Here is a 22,618-nt window from a genome sequence, read left to right on the forward strand (position 1 = left end):
TATAAACCATCAGCAGAAGAAATACTTTAAGTGTTTTAAAATTAACTTAGCAAGAAAGAATTTCATTAGACAGACATCAAGTTATTGTTAATTGTCTTATACTAGTATTTGCAATATTGTGTAAAGGTCTGAAAATCCAAATAAGAAACTAATGGAAGGTTTTTATCAGAGACCACTTTCTCTGAGGCCTTAATTCCAAATATTCTGCCCTAAAATAGAAATGTTATGTTTGACTGAAACTCTGCTTAGTGACACAAAAACAGGCCTAACATTCTTCCCCTTTGCTTTCACTGAATTTAAGCTTCTCCATGAGGTAAAAGCACATGACTGACTTAACAGAAGACTTGGAGTTGCCTTAATGCCTTTGGAATTCTAGCCGTTAATCTAAGCTTAGTACAAGTAAGCACACAATTTAATAACATGTAATCCAATTGGAGAATGAATATATTCAGTATCATTTGCCACAAATGATCACGGAAGATATTAATATTCATTAGTAATCTTTATGCAACAATTAAGATGCTCCTAAAACTTTTTTCTCCTCAATTTAACCTCAATTCCTGGTCCTTATCATTTAGATTTCTGATACCTTCTTTTATAAATGACATTCATAAGACTCGAAAGGAAAAAACAGGAAGTTAGGAATCAGTTGTTTTTCCTGAGATTTGATTTTCACATCAGCTATGAGTGTATAGCACACACACCAATGGTGATTCCTGACAAGTTCTCCTCTGCTGCTAACATGTGGATTTCTGAACAGCCCAGTTCTTAAAAGGTTACTGTATAAAATTTAATTTCCATTAAGGAAAACTTAGCAATAATTTCTGTAGTAGGCCAAGGAGTATTTGCACATTTATTTTAACATTCATTTCTGACCTATGCTTTGCTCGATGATGGCATTTTAACCACTCCACAATGTTCAGTCAAAGAGGAAAGACATAAGTACATTTTTTTCTTTTCACATTTTGCACCAGCTTCCCACATTAGAAAACACTGGTAAGCTAAGAAATGATGTCGGTATATGCAGTAAAACGTACCTCTTGTCATCTACTTCCAGGTTTTCACAGTTAATAGACACTGCCATTTCAGCTTTTCCCTTCTTCAGTGCCTGAAATTCTTGTTCCATGGGACTACTCGTAACATTGATTGGATGTGTAGTAATAATGAAGACACTGTAAAATGCATTTCAGTCTACTAAGATAGTTACGAATGAGGTATCAATTTCAGTATTTTTCATCTACTTTAAGATTTCTACCTTTGATTCATTTACTTATTAAACTAGTAGTGATTGCCCGCATTCTGCTGGTTATTTTTATCTGAGGTTATTTGCCCCAACAATATAACTTTATTACATATAACTTACAGATGAGGGCCAGAGACTCAGAGAAATGAAGACACTTGTTTACTGAAGCAAAGCTGGTATATTTTATGACTCAAAGTACAGAGCTTTTTCCATTCTCCAGCTTTCTTTTTTTAGAATGTGAGCTGTACTTGCAAATCACAAACATTTAGTTTTGGAACCAAACTAAATTGACTTTAAAACCTAAAATCGCCACATTCAAACTACATGATTTTTAAAGAATTCTCAATCTCCAAAAGTCTCCTTGTCTTTATGGGCAAAACAGGAATAAAAGTAATATTTTAATAATATCTTTAAAGAATGATATATGTATGTATAACATTTAATGTATAACATAGAATGTATAAAATGAGTAACATATAATGGTGTATGTAACACATTTAGGAAGTTACAGGTGTGTATTAATAGCAAGTAATAAAGGGGCACCTGGGTGGCCCAGTCGGTTAAGCATCTGCCTTCCGCTCAAGTCATGATCCTAGGGTCCCGGGATCGAGCCCCACGTTGCCTGGATCCTTGCTCAGCAGGGAGGCTGCTTCTCCCTTTCTCTCACTCTCTGTGTCTCTCTCTCAAATAAATACATTAAATTAAAAAAAAAAAGTAAGTGATAAAAATAAAAGTTGTCTCTATTCCTTTTAGTGGTAATACGGATTAATCACTAGGCTGGGAGTAACTAAATCAGATGTCTAGCTCTACTTCATTTTTTTAAAAAGTGACTATACGGCTCTCTAAAGATCTCTCAGGCCCAGGCCCACATTGAAAAGGAAAGACTAAAACTTGCCTTCTGACGAGTGAGAGAAACAATGAAAATTCACTACGTAATAAAAATCACAGGCAGAGTTTGGTACTATGAAGACTAAGTCTTAAAAAGGTAGTGATGAACGTTGGGGTTGGGAACTAGCAGGTGGGGTTGTCAGGCAAGGCCTCTCTGAAGGAGTAACGTTGGAACAGAGAACTGAATGAAGTGACACGTGAGTCATACGGAGACCTAGGACCATGGCAGAGGGGGTGATAAGCTTGCGACTGAACAAAGAGGTAACAGGGAGGATGGTAAGTGGTTGTCAGAGACAGGAGGGGCCAGATCATGTAGATTCCTTTAAGTATTTGGATTTTATTCTATGTGTGTTTGGAAGCCATTGAAGGGTTTTATTGAGAGCAGTGGTAATGGGGTATCAGCAATAAAAGTTCTCAGGCTGCTAAATGGAGAATAAAATCTTGTGTGGAGAATAGACTCCTATGTGGTTAAGCATGGAAGGTGAGGAGATAAATTAGTTGCCACAGGGAAGGAAAGAGCTAATGTTGTCTTCGAGTTAGACTCTGTTAGTTCAACTAATGAATGCAGTTTGCATGAAACAGAGAAGAAAAAAACAATGACTTCTGTCTTTTCCCAAAGCAATCGGATGAACAGTGATTCCATTTACTGAGATGGAAGAGATAAAGGAACACATTTTATAAATGTCTGATGAATCTCTTAGGCACCAAAGTGGATTTAGCGAGCAGTTAGATATATAAGTCAGGACCTCTGGGGAGGGAGTGTTATTAGAGCCCCTAACTTGGGATTCACCAGCCCGTAGATGAATTCCACACGATCACCCTTAGAAGTGATCTCCAGGGTGGGATTCTCACAATTTCCTAAAAGGGTCCAGAAAGAAAAGATCAGAACATCATTTTATATTTATTCTTATATTTAATTAATATTACATGATTTGATACTGATGCCCTCACATTGCGCCTATCAGGTATCACACTTCACTCAGCGTACCCTGAGGTAACTGTAGGAATTACATAACAAGGAGGTGTAATGGGCAAAACCTCATTTTTTTTTTCCTTTCGACATAATGTGACACACCGTGGTATACTTATATCTGTACACATGAATATATATGTGAATATATATGAATAGATTACCCAGTTTTTAAAATAGATTTTTAAAATAAACATTGTATTTTTGTAATAATTTTAGATATACAGAAAAGTTACACAGATAATACAGAGTTTCCATATATCCATCACTCTGTTCTCCTAATGTTACCATACATGACCTTGGTTCCTTTGTCAAAATTAAGAAACCACCAATGGTGTATTACCACCACCTTTACTCGAGAGAGAAAAACGGTAATCTACTTCGATTCGGTAAGAAGTCAGACTAAGAAATCAAAATAACCAAAAAGACTATCTAAATAGCATTTTATATACCTTGTTTTTCACACTTAAATGTATCCTGAGTGCATATGGAACCTTGAGATATTGACTAATGTTTATATGAAGCCATTAAAATTCCCACAATATTTTTAAAATTCAAAATCAGTGCCATTGTTTAAGACTGCTTGCAGAGAAAGCAGGAAAGAAGAAGACATTCAGTGGTCATCTCCTAAATGACAGAAGGAACAGTGACGCTGGGATGCTCTGCGACAGAGACGGACACTACCCCAACGGAAGGAAGGAAGCTGGAGTACCCAGTTAACACCAGTAGGCTCCATGGATGGCACTGCCATGTGATTTGATGTAATTGTATCTGATGACTTTTCTACTACAATTATTCTCCATGGAAATGATAAGAATGGCAGCATCTGTTTTCAAGACCAAGCACAATCAAAGGCTACCATCAGATGCAAGTACAAGTCTAGCCCTTGTGTCACTAAGAAAACGTACGTAATCTCATTTCATCCTCTAAAGACATAAATCAAAGAGAAAAAGCCTAAATCTCTACAATGCAAACAAAAGCTCTCTAGTTTCCTTGACTTGTATTCCAAATTAGTGCCTCTGACCTTTTCTTAAAACTTGAAGCATCACAAGGAAATCAGTGGATAGGGAATCATGTGCTAACCAAGTACTTAAAGGGCAGAAAAACTCACTGGACTGAAAGGGGATTAGTAAAGGGTGGGGAAGAGGACCAGCCCCTCCCAGTTTGGGTGAGCAGATTTGGGATTAGTTAGCAAGCAGAAACCCACATGCAATTAACAGCTCTGACATCAGGGGAGAAGCAAATATAAAACACTCAGCTCTAAGAGGGGTTCATCAGAGAATCCCCTCTGGAGTGTAAGGTACTGGAGAGAAGCTCTATGGGGAGTGGGTGGACTCCCGCCAAAGCTCCATTAGGATGGGAGACTTTAAGTCACGGAAATTAACTTGCTGAAGATCTGCTTCCAATTCTTCTTCCAGCTTCATGGTTAAATGTAATTAATGGCGGTGACCTGCTAATGAATGCTTTTGATAAGAGACATCTATGATGAGTATTTTTTTTAATAAATAAGAATTTAGAATGAAGAAAACTAAATGCTAGGACAGGAGATTTAATTATGTAGGTAGTATACATGTCAAGTTTTTTAAAGGTAAATTACTATTTTTATGATTTGCTAGAAATGTCATTTTACAGATACGAAAAGCATTTTGAAGGGGGTTGGGAAGGGCTCATGCCTGTTTATAACAGCACAGAAAGAAACCTTGCATAATTTCATTTTGTTTTCTCCTTTACAGCCTGATTTTTACAGTCTCTACACAAAGGGCTGCAAACCAGAGATTTGTTCTTTACTCTTGCTTAGTGCAGAATGAAAGCCCATAAACTCCTCTCTCTGGAATGCATCTTCTTGCCCCTGCTCTTTTTTCATGAGACCGGGGCTCAGTTCCCAAGACAGTGTGCCACTGTTGAGGCCTTGAGAAATGGTGTGTGTTGCCCAGACCTATCCCCACTGTCTGGGCCTGGGACTGACCGCTGTGGCTCCTCATCGGGACGGGGCAGGTGTGAGGCAGTGACGGCAGACTCCCGGCCCCACAGTCACCATTACCCCCATGATGGCAGAGATGATCGGGAGGCTTGGCCCACACGGTTCTTCAACAGGACATGCGTCTGCAATGGCAATTTCTCAGGACACAACTGTGGGACTTGCCGTCCTGGATGGAGAGGAGCTGCCTGTGACCAGAGGGTTCTCACAGGTAAGTGGGGCTATGAATGGAGGAGACACAGCTAGTTCTTCCTGAGACTCAATGCATTTAAGAGAAACTGAAATCACTGGAGCTGGAAGAGCAGCTGGAAATCCTATAACTCAGCTGAGGAAGCTGAGGCTTGGAGAGGCTAATAAGTTTATACTGTTTAAAGAGTCAAGGCTCAGATACGAGTAGTGCGATTTTCCTCTAAAACATTTACTGGGCAACCACACTATTCAAGGAAATGTGCTAGCTGTTTATGACTAGACCTTTCAGTAACTTCTCAATGCAGTGATGTTAATTGTCATAAGTGAGGTTCAGAAAGGTCTAATCCGTATAGCTGGTACTCGGAAACCCTAGAATTCACCCTGGAGGTCAGTCTGACTCTAAACCATGAGCTTCTTCCATTGTCCTTGCTAACCCACAACGAAACTGCCCACTGTTATGATCAAGTTCAGCCATTTGAGATAATGAGCCTTGCCTGTGCCTATTAGATAACAGTAAATAACAAAGCTCTAAAAAGTAAGTCCAGCAATACTGGCTTGTTTTCTATGTCCAAACATTGGACCAACGGTCTAACAAGACTTTTATTGAGTCGTTGTTATGAGCCAGGCTCTGATATAATTTTTATGAGTGTACTCATTAATCTTTACAATTCTGTAAAGCAGAAATATTGTTTTTACATACGTATTACAGACGAAAAACTGAGACTTAAAAAAATGTGTGCAGAGTCATAGAATAAGTCTCTGGTCTTAACCATGTTTTTGCAAGGTTTATGATTTTAAGAAGGTGGAAAATTCCCAAAATATACCCATGATGAGCAGAAATAAATACAAGATCACAGAATCATAAAGTCCACAGTCAGATTAAAGAAAGCTAACAGAAACCCTAGAGTAAGGGGCGGGGGAGAGAAAGCAGGCCTAAAGAAGGCATTTTAGTAAGGGGTATTTTAAAAAGTATAAAATGATTTAAGCACGCATGCAAATTATCATTAGTGGGTAAATGGGACATGGTGTTATGATTATGCTCACGAGGCAGATGTTTTCATGTTTGCATTCTGTACCCTTGAAGTCAGGAGAAACCTTCTGGACTTAAGCGCCGAGGAGAAGAACCACTTCGTGCAGGCCTTAGATATGGCGAAGCGCACAATTCACCCTCAGTTTGTCATTGCGACCAGGAGATCAGAAGAAATACTGGGGCCCGATGGCAACACGCCACAATTTGAGAACATTTCCATTTATAACTACTTTGTTTGGACACACTATTACTCGGTCAAAAAGACTTTCCTTGGGCCCGGACAGGAAAGCTTTGGTGACGTGGATTTCTCTCACGAAGGACCAGCTTTTCTCACATGGCACAGGTATCACCTCCTGCAGCTGGAGAGAGACATGCAGGTACGCGTGAAACCTTTCCGCTTCCAGGCCCCCTACAGACAAGGGGCCAGTTTGTAAACCATCTTAATTCCCTGTGTTCTCAGTGATCTACACATGGGATTAATCTGCCTTTGACATTCTGTGACGTTTCCCCCTGTACTAATTACTTACTCATTAATCTTTATCTTTTGTGAAGGGAAAAGAAAGTAATATCAATGATGAGGGAGCCAGTTGAGATATTTGTAGGTTGATTCAAAGTGTTGGACATAGTCTACAGCGCTATAATTAAAAAAAAAAAAAAAGATCTTCCTATAGCTTGCAACAAGAGAATCTCATTTGCTATGTCTTCCTTCTCGAATGTAAACCAATACCCGCTCCTCCTGGTTTGGATGAAACAAGTATGCATACACTTCTCAGGCTACCGAGTCCCAAATACATCCCCCATTATGCCAACTGATGATTTTAGTATGGTACAGGGTTTAAATTATGAAAAAAGTCTTTTCCACTTATATAGTCATATTTTCATTGAATGCCATTTTGTTTTCATGCCCCCTACCACTTCAAGGCCTGTGGAAGAAACCTAATAAAATATCACATCAATCAGATAGCATTTTTACTTAAAAGGCATCAACTTTTTGGCATAAGGTGAACCTCAACCCAAACATAATATCTCCTGCTTATTTTTAAGCAGAGAAGCTCAAACCACATTACAGTATCTGTTAACACAGATACTTTATTATTATAGTTTCTTTTGCCAATTTCTTTTTCCTGAGAAAAGCACTGGAATTTTCAAATGAAATTTTAAATTATCAGATCGCAACTAGGAAATCCACAAAGTGAACCCATTTTCTAGGTGAAACGGATTCCTTCCCTTAAATTAAAATCTAAAAATTTAATCTGAAAATATCTGAGGACAGAAAAGGTGTTTAGATTCATCTATTGATTTGCAATATGCTTGTGTTCAGCATTATCACAAGAAAATAAATGGTGAGAGGAGAGAGAATTAATGCCCTAAAATAGAGAGTAAAATATTGGTATGAAAGTAGTCTAAACATATGCAGTTTGCGAGTGATTAAATTAATTCATCTGATACTCATATTTTATAGCTCTGATTACAAGTAAGACATTTAGTAGATTGTGAGTAGATAAATCTGTCATTTGTAATCAACTCCAGATCTCCGCACCTTCAAGTCATTTTCCCATGGGCACACCAAAACAAAAGGGCAGGTGGAAAGTATCTAAAAGCCTCGATTTTCCTGTGTAAACTTCAACCTCTATGACTTACATTTTTTAAAACCCAACAGCACAAGCGATCCAACAAGTTACAATCTAAATGTAATGCACAGCTGAAATGCCACATGAATATGCTCCAGCTCCCAAATGTCAGCTCTGAACCACAGAGTGACTCTTAATGATCCCTTGGAAGCTGTCACTAATTTTTGTGAACCAGAACAATGGCTTCTAAACAAGGACTCCAAACCCCTGGAGATCAATAACCGAGGATGCCTTGAAAAGCTTTTGGTCCTCTAAAACACCCCGAGGAGAAGGAAATGCTTCCCCAAAAGGGCTTAAAGTAAAAAAGCAGAAATGTACTAAATGCTTTGGAGGTGAGATAAAACAATGGCACTCTCTCCAGTTAAATCCCACACTCGAAACATAACTCCCCAAAGGCCTAAGGGAATGAGAACAAGTACAATAAATATATGTTTTAGGGAACTCAATAAAATAAGCATGTGATCTCAAGACCAGTACTTTTAAAACTGTTGAGGTCAGCTCTGAAGGGAAACTTGGTCCCTGGTCTAAAGAACAGTATGCACAAAGAAATATTTTGCTTCCGTTTAATATTTCCTGAAGGTATTAGTTTCGAGCAGAAACCCAAGTCTTAACAGTTCGGGTTCTGAAGCAAGGTCTTTAAGTAAAACACGTCCGTGCCCAGACAGGTAAGGTAAGTGTCAAAGAGCCATGTAACCTGTGAAAAGTCAAATCCACGTATCTGGTGCTTAGAAAACCTGGAATGTGCCACTGAGGTCTGCCTCGCTCCGATCCATAGGCTTCTTCCACTACCCTTGCTAACCCACAAAAATTTTAAAGACCAGAATCCAAATGCCTAAAGTCATTTAAGTTAAAATTTAAAAGACAGAAACAAAACAAAAAGTACTGCTCTACATAATATATTTAAAGGCTGGATTTGGCTCCAGACCCAGACTTAGGGATGCTCAAATTAAAGATATGAAAACAGAAGGAGGTTAAGTGTCAAGGAGTGAAAGTTATTATTGATATTTTTTGGTAGGACCAATAGAAAATGTAATTAGCTGCCTAAAAAAGAAAGGGAAAACCCCCCCACCAAAAAAAAAAAAAATCATTTGCAGAAACTTCTCAATAATGAGTCAAGTTTCATTCTCTCTAGTGCCTCAATGACTCCTTGTAGTGTATTAGAAGCTTTGCTAAGTAAGGTATTTAATTCCTCTGGCTCCTCAGACACCACTGATACACCCACTGGATCTAACTGCCCAAAGAGAGCTGATAGAAACAGACTGCTGGGGAGAAAACCAAGCGAAGAGGGAGAATTTTAAACAAAAGCACAGAACGCTAATAAGAGTTTCTGTGATCTAGGAAATGTTGCAGGATCCTTCGTTCTCCCTTCCCTACTGGAATTTTGCAACTGGGAAGAACATCTGTGACATTTGCACCGATGATCTGATGGGATCGAGAAGCAACTTTGATCCCACTCTTATCAGCCTGAATTCTGTCTTTTCTCAATGGCGAGTGGTCTGCGAATCCTTGGAGGATTATGATACCCTGGGAACGCTTTGTAATAGTAAGTTCCAAATGACAACCAGGATTCAGAATTCCCTATTGGATAAAGAGATTAAATGTGTTGCCTCAAGGCCCTTCATTCTACTAAGGACTTCAGAATAAAATCTACTTTCGCTGTAGAGAATCAATGTACAGATACATTCATTGAACACGGGCTATTCAAGGCAATCTCTAAGGTTCCAGGGGAGACAGAAAGTTTCTATGTGTTTTTATATTGCTTTTCTTAAGCTGTTTGGTTAGTGCGTTGCTCACTCTCTTATTTTGTAAATGTTCACTCTCTTATTCTGGAAGTGTATGGTTAGATAAAATTCATCCTCTTAGCACACTCAGTACTGCTTAGTAGTCATGTGTCTTGTGGAATTTCATAGAAAATTGTTTCCCTGGGAAATCTGAAATGTGCAGAAAAAGTCGAAGTGCCCAAAGAGTAAACTTCTTTTTTTTTTATTTTATTTTTTTATGATTTACTTTTGTTTTTATTTATTTGACAGAGAGAGACAGTGAGAAAGGGAACACAAGCAAGGGGAGTGTGAGAGGGAGAAGCAGGCTTCCCACTGAACAGGGAGCCTGATGCGGGCCTCGATCCCAGGACTCTGGGATCAGGCCCTGAGCCGAAGGCAGATGCTTAACAGCTGAGCCACCCTGGTGCCCCCCAAAGAGTAAAATTCTAGTCAGAGGATCAAAACCAAAAGACAATACGAAGGATATCTTTAAGAGAAGGAAGATACTGGGGCGCCTGGGTGGCTCAGTTGGTTAAGTGTCAGACTCTTGGTTTTGCCTCAGGTCATGATCTCAGGGTCCTGGGATTGAGCCTGGCATCATGTTCTGTGCTCAGCGGGGAGTTTGCTTGAGATTCTCTCACTCTCTCTCTCTCTCTGCCCCTCCTCCTGCTCTCTCTCTCTCTCAAATAAATAAAATAAATAAATCTTTTTAAAAAGAGAGAAAGAGGGGCGCCTGGGTGGCACAGCGGTTGAGCGTCTGCCTTCAGCTCAAGGCGTGATCCCGGCGTTCTGGGATCGAGCCCCACATCAGGCTCCTCCGCTATGAGCCTGCTTCTTCCTCTCCCACTCCCCTGCTGTGTTCCCTCTCTTGCTGGCTGTTTCTGTCTCTGTCAAATAAATAAATAAAATCTTAAAAAAAATAAAAATAAAAAATAAAAAAAGAGAAAGAAAAAGAAGATACTGCACAGAAAATGTCTGCCAGCTAACTGCTTTCCACCTCTCTCAAAGCGAGCACATAAAGAGAATGCTTAGCAAGCTGTCCTGGCTAGCTAGCATCCTTTCTCCAGTGATTTAAATGCCACTTCTGCCTTAGGCCAAGTTTCTGTTATATGTGGATCTGTTCCTGAGTGTACCATTCTCTTCTTGGATCACATTATTAGTCTCTGTGGTACTAACACAATGCCTTAATTATTAGAGTCTCCCTACCCCGTCTTATTTTTCTTCTTCAGGCATGTTTGGTTATTTTAAACTTGTTCTCCCATGTAAAAACTAGATTTACAGGAATTTATTTTATTAGCATCTTCATAGTACATTTTACATATATTCTTTTAAGTTTAAAATATTAAATTCCCTTATAAACTTAAAAAGGGATATTCTTAAAAAGAGAACATTCTAAATAGAACAAAAAAATTTGGTAGCTTTTTTTCACCATTAGATTATCTAGATGTGTATAGGAACAAGGGAAGAGGAAAGTGACAGTATGAGAATTTTTGTTCTGTAGAAGTTTAAAGCTTAGAAGAAATTTTTTATTTGTTTGGCATGCTGAATGAGTGATCCCACCTTGAAATAAAATTGAGAATCAATATATATTTAGATTCCAAAATATTAATCTCTGAGCAGACTATTGTATTTTGGTCTGTGATTTTTTTTCCAGACATTTTCTGATTATACAGATGATTGGATACCAAAGTATAGCACAGTTTAAATGGGTAAATAGGAGAGAAGATATTGTTTCATCATAATCTTTTGGTCAATTAGTCTAAGTCTCATAACAGGACACATAGTTTCATGAAAAATTGAAATTATGTATTTTAAATGAAACAAATTTGAAGAGTACTCCTTCTCTTAGTTCAAGACATAAACACCAAGCATTTTATTTATTAGGAAACTAATAGTTGATTCAACATGTACTATGTATCTGACATGGTGCCAAATGCTTTAATATAATATCTTAGGTAATTCTCCTAGAGAGGGGTGCCTGGGTGGCTCAGTCGGTTAAGCCTCTGTCTTCTGCTCAGGTCACGATCCCGGGGTCATGGGATCCAGCCCTGGGTCTGGCTCGCTGCTCAGCGGGGAGCCCACTTCTCCCTCTCCCTCTGCAGCTCCCCCTGCTTGTGCTTGCATGCTCTCTCTCTCTCTCCCTAATAAATAAATAAAATCTTAAAAAAATAATTCTCCTAGAGAGTCTTTCCATTCTCTACTGTTCTTAGATGAAATGATCCATTTCTGTGGTTCCATTGATCATCTTTTGCAGGACAGCCATGCATGTACATTTTTAGAGCAAATCTTCCTTGCCTATCCCATGCCTGTGCTTTCATGGGCTTATTGCACGATGTCTCCCCAGTGTTCCATCAATGCACCAAACTTGGTACTTTGAAAGAGTGAATTAGTGTCACCTAAGCCTCTTCTAACCAGTAAAATATCGTCTTTGATTCATCACATGAAAAATGTTGTTTCTACACAGTATTTCCTAAATCTGTTTTCTTCTTCAGATATGCAGAACTTTTTATTCCTTCCTGCATGAAAACTCTACAAGACTCCAATCCTATGATGTTATTAGGTGCATTGGCAGAGGTTGTCCATGTGCAAACAAATCTAAATAGCCCTGGGTTAAGTTAAACTGGTTTAAACTTGTTTCTTTACTATCGGACTTCTCCACTATGAAACTCCATGAGGGCAAATTAGAAATAGTGTTTTTGAAACCCATGTAATTTATAATTTTTTCTTGGAATTTATTGACAGCTCCCAGAACAATAATCCCTAAAACTTGAATTGATAGTTTAGCCAGTGGTAACTGAAAGTTCTAATAATAATGTATACCTAAAAAAAATGTACATCTGTTTTCCAGTCTCAATATTGGCATATGCTTTATTTTTATATTATATAAATTAATTTGCTAAGCTAATTCATCAGGTACTAATCGTTATGTTAGTTATAAGCATTACAACATAGTAAGCTTTATGAGGGAGGTAAAGTGAATACAAGTTGAGGTTATAACATCACCTCTCCCACCCGAGTGGATTATTCTGCATAAACTCTTAGGACACACACCCTTCTCTGGAGACCACTGGAACAGACAAATGCAAAATGCTCCTAACCCATATCTTCTCCTCCCGCTTACCTAAGACTTCTCTTCACTTCCTATTGAATTAAATATAACTTTCTCATATTGCTCTTTATTTCTTCACAGTATGGTTCTGGTCTAGCTTTTCATTGTTCTCACCATCCACTACTCTCTTACATCGCCCTGTACTCCAGGCAAGCTATTTCCCACGCAGGCCCTCTTTTACAGCCAACACCATCTTTCCATACATCCACGTACACCAAATGATGATTGAACATCTATTATATGCCGGGAACTGTACCAAGATTAAGGGATGTACCGGTGAGCAAGAACAGGGTTCTTGTTCTGATGGAGTTTATCTTATAGAGGGGAGAAAGCTTAGCATCTCTCGTTATTACCTCTGCCTAAAATGTGTGACCTGTAACATTCCTCCTATTTCACCTGCAAATTCTCCTCAGTCCTTCAGGGCTCTTTGCAAATCTCTCTTCTTTAATGATGCCCTTCTGGAGTCATCCAACTGGAAAGGATTGATATTCTCTCTTAATCTCTGTCTCTTTGTGTCTCTCTCTGTCTCTGTCTCTCTCTCTCTCTCTGTCTCTCTTCTCTCCCTTCCTGTCTGCCTCTTCCCCTCTTTTTCTCTCCCTCCCTCCCTCCCCTCCCTCCCTTAAGGCATCTATCCTATTACCCTTTATCACAGCTCTTGGTTTGCCTGTTTGTCTTACTGCCTTTTAAAAAGTTTATTTCTCACATCAATTGCTGTAAAATATGAATCGACTGAAATACAGACCACCTCCCGAAGATATTTTAGATTGTTTCTCTTTATTTCTCTGAAGGCTTGAAACAAATAGCATTTGAGTACAAAATTTCACATATATGTGAAGTACAGATTTCAGTGTGGAATTTAGGTTTATGAGATTATTTTGGTAAAATTCAATTTTCCAAGGAATTTTGATGTTAATACCGTCTCATTACAGAAGCATACATTGATTAAACAAATACCAGAACCTCTATCTGTATTGTGATCATTTTTTTCTTCCAAGGATTTTATGTATCACACAGCTAACTCTGCTCACAGAAGTGGCCATGATAACTTCAATTTTCTCACTGTAATGCCCCTAAGTATGCATTTTTTAAAATTTGCTCTTCTACCAAGGAGAACCTATCTTTCCGTGTTGTTGCTATGTATAAAAATTAAAGAGCAAAGATAAGATCTCTAAATAGTCTATAAATGTTTACATAGCCCGTTCTTATTCCAGGTACCAAGGGTGGGCCAATAAGGAGAAATCCAGCTGGGAATGTGGCGAGACCAATGGTGCAACGTCTTCCTGAACCACAGGATGTCGCTCAGTGCTTGGAAGTTGGTTTATTCGACACCCCTCCTTTTTATTCTAATTCTACAAACAGTTTCCGAAACACAGTGGAAGGTAAGATAAAGAAATCGGAGCTTTGAATTCATCTGGTTATCACAGTAAACTGTGCTGTTCACATTCAGATCTCTCTGAAAAATCCTTGCAAGCCGCATTGATCCTGTGAATTTATATGAATGTTGCCTCCAATTATGATGTAGTCACCCTGAAACTCTTTTTAATTATCATAGGAGAAGCCCTTGGAAATTATTCTTCAGTCTCTTAAATCCCTAAAAAGTTTTTAAACTCAAATCTGTTAGGTGGCTGATCAGTAGATGTATAACTGTATCAAATTCTAGCAGAGTCATATACTGCGCAAGACGTTGAGAGCTTATTAAACTTTTCTTAAAAATAACAATAAAAAATTCTCAACAATTAGTTGACAGCCAATAAAGCCTGGTTGGGGCATATATTTCATTTAAGTTTGTATCATCCTGTAACTTTTTTTAAAGGTTTATAAAAATTCAAACTACCACATAATGATATTAACTTGATTTTCCTTATTTAATTCAAAGCATTTTAAAAATGAGGAAGCTAAAGACCAAAAAGCTAAAATGAATATTCCGAGATATTCAGTAACAGAGCACAATTTCAAATCCACATTTTCTAAGTCCAGTGTCTTTATATGATAAATTTTGATATCTCTAAACCAATATTGAAACATAAAGTTCTAAAACAACAGAATCACATTTAGCATATCATACACCTCTTATTGTCAAAATTCACATGATATATAGCATTAAACAAGTTAGACTTCTCCCCCTGAGAAAGAATGGGAATAGATCTCTCTATCCCCATGATCTGAGGTACTTGATATATAAATCTCATCATTATTTTCAATTCTCTCCCCTTTTATCATCAAACTGTATACCATTCTCTTCTATCTTTATGTTAATTTTAATAATTAAATACGAATGCACTGATTTGGAGATTATTCAATAAATAATCACTTTATTTTGACTAAACTGGTATATATACACTAGGACCATAAGCACTAATTTCTAAAAGAATGTGTAGTGCATCTTATTGAAGCCCAATCAAAAGACAAATTATTCTGATTTCCTGACAGAACGTATGAAAGGACCAGCGCCTACCAACATGTCCTGTATGTTACAGGCAATCTTTAAACATTTTGTAAATAAAAAGCAATAATGGAATAAATGTATGAAACATGGCTAAATAAATGAGTGAGTGTAATTATACAACTGGATTAATGTATTTTAAATTCTAATTTTATTTTGTAATATGTAACCTTTCCCTGCTCTCCCACCTCTGATTCTTAAAGCCAAATAACCACACTAATAACTCCATCCCACATCACAGACCCTCCAGTTTTATTTGTGATCTATCCTCACCTTCTGCCCAATATATATATATACATGATATAGATAATACGAAAGTTTGTATGGAAAATACATATAATAAATAATACGGGAACATATAACATGAGAAATATATATAATGCATGTAATACAGGAAACGTACATATTATATGGGAATAGAATATATATAGCATAGAGAATATGGGAAACATTACATATATACAGAATACAGATAATGATCGAAAGTTATATAAATTTTCGACCGATAGGTTCTCCAGATGTTAAACCTAGTAGAGACATGATAAGAATGCTCTGAGAAATTGTGACTTTTCCACAAAAATCAGATAACTTTCCAAAAATAAATATACTGACAGTCAAAAGGAATAAGGTAGGAAACTAAAGTAACATATGGCAATTTAAGTTCCAGGACAATCAGAGGGATGTTGTCCCAATTGTGTCAGCAGTTTTTAGAAGAAGCTGGAGATTTCCATTGTCTTTATTTCCACTAGACCAATGTTTGCCTTGTCAAAACATAGTGTTCTATATATTTTGACTGGTATCCTTTGCAGATCATTATTTTTAACCTAGCGGCTACGGTTAACATGTCAGGCCACTAGTTTAAATCTAACCCAGCTCTGGGTATAGCAAGAAATGTCACCAACCATAGGTACAGAGAAGCAGTGCTATTATATTTAGGTAAAAATTGGCCTGACAAGCTTAGGAAAAATTGTTTCCCAATATAATCACTGCCACTGATTTGAAAAGTAAGATATTTGTGATGGTTTTTACTACTCTCACCCCTATTTTTATATCTAGGTTACAGCGATCCCACAGGAAAGTATGACCCTGCTATTCGAAGCCTTCACAATCTGGCTCATCTATTTCTGAATGGAACAGGGGGACAAACTCATTTATCTCCAAATGATCCTATTTTTATCCTCCTACATACTTTCACTGATGCAGTCTTTGATGAATGGCTGAGGAGATATAATGCTGGTGAGATGTTTTCATATGCTTTTCTGCAGGCTCAGCTACGAGACTGCTTAGGTGGTATAGTTCTCGCAATAGAGTAAGCACTTGCCACATCTAAGCTACACTTCAAAATAAGGATAAAATAGCTATGATATCTAGGCATTTCGAAATATCCCAAACTGCTTTGAAAATGCAGACAAAACATCTCTTACAATGGTTATAAGATGATATTTATTAGCATTCACTCAGACTAAGCACGTAATTCCTTCTCATTTTTAGTATGAAAAGAAGACTGTCATGCTTCCCAATTATTTCTTCCCCATATCTTCCAATGAACATTTGTATTGCTTTTTTTTTTAATGTTCTCATTGTGAGTAAAAAAATCTTACTGAGCTGTTCTTCGATACCTAAAAGACAAAAGATTATACTCACAATCCACAGTTTTGATTTTTATTACTTCTGGCCTCTTACAAATGGAAATTTTGTTCAACTTGAAAAGTTAATGTTCGCTTTTTTATCACAGCATAGAAAATCTCTTTCAACTTCATTTTAATGCATTTTTAAAAGTGTTATTTAAAAGGCTACTTTCTCTTCACTTCTACTCAGCCTAGAGGCTCACATTACTTTTCAAATAATGTAAGTGCTTCTATTGGTTAAAACATCATACATTTTCATATTTCAAAACTGTTCTAAATTTTGGCTTCTGTGCCTTTATTTCATCATACACATAAACATAATGTTGGGGATTAACTATTGATTTATCTATCCAATTTGGCCAGTCTCTTATTTCTTTGTGTGTGTGTATGTCTGTGTATGTCTATGTGTGTGTATGTGTGTGTGTATGTCTGTGTGTGTGTATGTGTGTGTGTACCATAGAAGCTTCTAATCCAACCTGATTAAGAGCATTAACTAATGTGTTGATCAAAATTGTATGTTCCCATCAGAAAATCATTGAAGAAACAAATAACTTACGTGTAAATATTCACTCATCAACCTGCTACAAATTCACTGATTGGGGGTGCCACCTTATTTCATATGTATTTACATACATACCTACAACCATAATGAATTATCTACAACTTACAATGTCTACTTTTTTAAGCTAAACAAGAAACTAACAACCCTGGAGATGCAATGAGAGCAGTATTATTCTAGATTTTCATAATGCCTACCTTATCTTCACAACCACAGTGCTCCCTCGTAATTCTTACCCAATATCTCAGGCACCCATCTTCAACAAATCTTTCGTAAGCATTCATATATTTAATATAACACAACATCTGTCTCTTTTCACAATCATAATTATCATTTCACCTATGTTTGGCTATATTGCCATTACAACAATAGCAAGTAAACAGGAGTTAATAGGTTTAGGAATGAACAAAAACTTTCATTAAACATACATTTCTGGAAACTAGACAACAATGTACAAACTGCAGTTATGCAGCCAGTCACAATGCCAGGGCTGTTAGTAAGATTTTCTTAACATTTACTTAAGAAGTAAGAGGAAGCGGAGAATCTTGGTTACTCTGGCAAGTCTCTTAAGGGGAGCTTTCTTTCAACCATGAAAACGAGTATTCGTTTGCCTTACATATCTCGATTGAAGAGATCATTATTCACATTCATAACAATCTGTTAAAGGACATTGATGAACCAGATAAAAACCTTTCCTTAGTTATTTTTTTCCTGCTCCCTTTGTTTGTGCTATAAATAGCACAAGATCTCTCAGTTACCTGGAGAGTAGTGGAGGGAAAAGCACCATAAACAAAAAATAGGGAACTTGAAGCATATTCTGACAAAATATGGCCATAAAATCAGAGGACAAGCCAATGTAAACACTTACAAATTGCATGAACACTAAACACTTACAATTAACCACCTGCTTAAATATTCCATGTACCTGCAAACGTCCCTTGAAAAACAATGTCATAGAACAGCTATGTTAGAGAAAAAGAAAGAAAAGATTGGAAAAATTTCTAAAATTATCCATATAGCAGAAGTCTTTGTTGAAAATAAGTCTTTGAGTGGAGGATGGAATTATTTTTCCAAAATGTATTAAACAATCTTTATAGATAATGAGAACTCTTCAAAAATCATAGGATTATAAAATTATTAGGGTCAAAATGGAATAAGAGTTACATTTTACAGCTGAAGGAAATTATAGTCATTCGCAGGGTAATGTCTGTTACAGAATCCTCTCATTAGATATGAGGTAGAACAATATAGAACATCCAAACTTTATTCAATATAATGTTAATTTTTATTCACTAACATTTTGTATCCATGTGCACATTTAATTCAAGTCTTTTTTTTTTCAAATGAGAATCATGCGAATTAAGTTTTGAATATAGTACTCCAGAAGTTCAGTGAGTTTTTCAGAAGAAGCAGTTTATGCATTTCCTAGACCAATCACTACTATTATGCCCTGAGAGAAATGAAGTAATTACACACACACTCAGATCCTTTCATGAATATGATCCGATTCCATATCCTGGCTATTGTGAATAATGCTACAATGAACACAGGTGCACACATCTCTTTGAGAAACTAATTTCATGTCTTTTAGATGGACCTCCAGAAGTGGCAGTGCTGGATCATATGGTGGTTCTATTTTTAACCTGTTGAGGAACTTCCATTCTGTTTCCATAGTAGCTGCACCAATTCCCACCAACAGTGGACAATGGCTCCCCTTTCTCCACATTCTTGCCAACACTTGCTATCTCTTTTCTTTTCAATAATTGCCATCCTAAGAGGTGTGATCTCTCATTATGTTTCTAATTGGCATTTTCTCATGATTAGTGATATTCAATACCTTTTTACATACCTGTTGACAATTTGTAAATCATCATGTCATACACATTAATATGTATACAATTTTTTGTCAGGTGTACCTCAGTAAAGTTGGAAAAAATACTATAAGCACCTACTATTCCCTACATATTCTTCTAGGTACCAGAAATACAGTAGCATACAAAACACACAAAAATATTTTCCCTCCTGGAACTCTCCTAGTTGTTAGTAGAAATGACAGTAAAAATATGTAAATAAATACATAATATGTTAGGTGCGGGAAGTCTTTGTAGACAAAGAAAATCAGGAAAGGGGTTAGGGAGTACTGGGTAAATATATGGAGGAAGGTCATCCCTAAATGAACAAAGGACCCCACTGTGGCTAGAGCAGAGTGGAGAGTGGAGAGAAAATGATGGGAAATAACGTCAGAGGGGCAACGGGGAGATCCTGAGGGATGTTGGATGTAACTCTGAGATGGGAGCCACTGAAGGCTCTTGCATAGGAAAGTTTCATGACAATTCAACTATAATTGTTTGTTATTTTTATGATTATTCCTCCACTCATTTTAAGGGGTATAACTTTATCACACAACTGATGCTGAACTGGGTTGAGGCTGATCAAGTCAGGATCTAGTAGAAAAGTGAAATGGAAAGTTAAAAAATTATCTAAATTATTAACTTTAATGTCTAACTTTAATAATTAACAATAATACAGCAAAATGTGAGTTCCTTGAGGGTAAGTATTTTTGTCTGTTTTGTTCAGTACCATCACCTCCATGGCTAGACTAGTGTCTGGCATTGGTAAGAGCTCGATGGATTTGAATAGATAAATACTTAATTTGCATTAATACATAGTAAATTTAAAGTCACAACAACATAAACACTACATACCATTTTCATGATCAATTGTTTTTCAAAATAAATGCTAAAACACTCTTCTGTGCTTCCCAGGATCACAGTGACTGTTCAGGTAACAGATTTCTTGCAAACAGAAAATCTAATACTCCGTTAACCTTCTCACGTATCCCAGCTCTTCTGAATATACTCCCACTCATGTCCTGCCCAAGCTCACTTCCAACTCTGCTTTTGAGATATCCCACCTAGTTTAGTTGTATCGACATAAATGCAGAACAACAATAACAAAAAAGAATAATCTTTTGCCACAAAGAGCACATCACTCCTTTTATACCTAATGACAGAAACTCACTAATAATATAAATGCCTGTAACTTGCATTTAAGTAGAAAGAGGAGAGGTGGCAGGACGTAAATAATATTCCAAGATCTTGGTTTAAAATTTTAAGTGTTTTTTCTAACAGAGTAAAATCTGGAAATAAGTTAATATTTATATCTCTGAAGATAAACAGAAAAAGTGAAGAATACTAAACAGATATATTCATGTTCAAGGACAAACCTCCATTAGATATGGTACCCCGCAAATTTAAATTTTAGATGAAGCTACAGCAAACTACAGGTCCATCTTTTTTTAGCTTTGGAAAATAAGTTCAATGAATTTTTTCAAATAAGTTTCTGTACTTTAAAAATAAAACAATTGATAATCATCATAGATTATAAGATACTAAAATTTCCTTGCTTTTAAGCTTTCTTGATCTATTGAATGATATGCTAGTGCTGTATTCAAAGCATTTGAATTCTGTTTTATGCAATTCCCTGTTCTGCTGTAGTGAAAATATTTTTATGTCCTTATTCAGTGTAAACTATAAAAGACCATTTTATGTTATCCTAGAATATTTCAGGTCACCTTCAGAACATAATAATGTATTAATACTAAATGTATTATGTCTATTAACAAGATGTCTTTGGCATATTTTAGATGTAACCACATTTCCATTGGAAAATGCCCCTATTGGGCATAATAGACAATACAATATGGTGCCATTCTGGCCTCCAGTTACCAACATAGAAATGTTTGTTACTGCTCCAGACAATCTGGGATATACTTATGAAGTTCAATGGCCAAGTGAGTATTGAAAATGTATCTTTACTGCGGAAATTTCCAAAAACAAATTTGTTGCCTTTTAAGGTAATCACAGTATTCTGTAGCCTGTATTTTCCACTTAGATTTAGAAGGTGTTATTTGGATTTTTATTTTGGGATAGAGAGATTGAAGTTAACATTTGTCGAGAGCCCACTCTGACCTGGAATTCAGTTGATTATATAGCACACTATCTCATTTAATCCTTACAACCTCATGAGGTAAGGTAAGGCTACCTCAGGGGCTAGCCATGATTAACTTAGAAAGGGTAATTGTCAATGATCACATTTTTAGTAGGCAGAGAGAATGAATTTTGAGCTGTAATATGTATATGTAATATACATGTAATATGCCTCAATTTTTCTACTACAAAATGGTGCCTCCATATATTTATTCTGGAAAAAAAAATGGAGTGAGGTACTCTGCATTGCTTTCTCTGAGATTCTGAAATTGAAATTTTTCTTGTTTAATTTCCAATCCCTTCTCAACAAAGGCAGTAGGGCGGAAGAGCACAGTGCATGGATTTTGAAAGACCTAGGCTCTGAAACCAACTCTAGTGCCTACTAACCAAGTGACCCACGTGGCTCAAACTCTACAGCATCATTTTCTCAACCTTTAGAATGTAATTAACAATAACTATCCCAATAGGGTCCACTTATTATGAGAAATTGGGAAGTACTTTTAAGATGACAGGTGCTATCATCAGCAATGTGGCCAATAAATATTTTATATGTAGAATTTGGTAAAATGCCTAAGTTTAAGGTATCCTATTTGGGATGGTAACAATTATACTGTTTATTTTTTGTTCTCCTTTTATTTTTCCAATAGGTCGGAATCTTAGTATTACTGAGATTGTTACCATAGCAGTAGTTGCTGCTTTATTATTGGTTGCAGTCATTTTTGCAGCTGCTTCTTGCCTGATTCGTGCCAGAAGCAACATGGATGAAGCAAATCAGCCTCTTCTCACTGATCAGTATCAGCACTATGATGAAGACTATGAAAAAATGCAGAATCCGAATCAGTCTATGGTCTGACAAATGACCAATTCTCTTATGTATTATTATCACAAAACAACCTGGTTGAAAAATAATAGATAGAATTTCTTACTGTATTTTCTTTCCCTCTGTTACTACCTTCCTTATGCATGCATATGTTAGAATTTAGCTCTAAATATTATTTTCCAAAACTAGGAAGAGTCACAATCTTTTTTAATGGGTTCTATGTTTCAACTCTATTTAAAATGTAGGTTGTATGTTAATTAACCAAAATTTAAATAAAAACTTGAAACATTAAAAAATAAAATAAAATAAAATGGTAGGTTGTAGGCATATACCCTAACTGCTAACTCTAACCCTAACGGTAACCCTAACCCTAACCCTCTG

At 36.7% G+C, this 22,618-nt stretch overlaps 1 protein-coding gene across 1 annotated transcript; it reads left to right on the plus strand.

Annotated features, from left to right (window-relative positions):
- Positions 1-4,732: 4,732 nt before the first annotated feature.
- Positions 4,733-22,270, plus strand: TYRP1 (tyrosinase related protein 1). The gene is made up of 7 exons (XM_008689852.2): positions 4,733-5,290; positions 6,353-6,675; positions 9,268-9,472; positions 14,010-14,177; positions 16,298-16,477; positions 21,075-21,221; positions 22,065-22,270. The coding sequence occupies exons 1-7, from the start codon at positions 4,906-4,908 to the stop codon at positions 22,268-22,270; spliced, it is 1,614 nt and encodes a 537-aa protein (XP_008688074.1). The 5' UTR covers positions 4,733-4,905.
- The last annotated feature ends 348 nt before the right edge of the window (positions 22,271-22,618 follow it).

This window comes from Ursus maritimus, unplaced genomic scaffold, assembly GCF_017311325.1.
Source record: "Ursus maritimus isolate PB19 unplaced genomic scaffold, ASM1731132v1 scaffold_17, whole genome shotgun sequence".
NCBI lineage: Eukaryota > Metazoa > Chordata > Mammalia > Carnivora > Ursidae > Ursus > Ursus maritimus.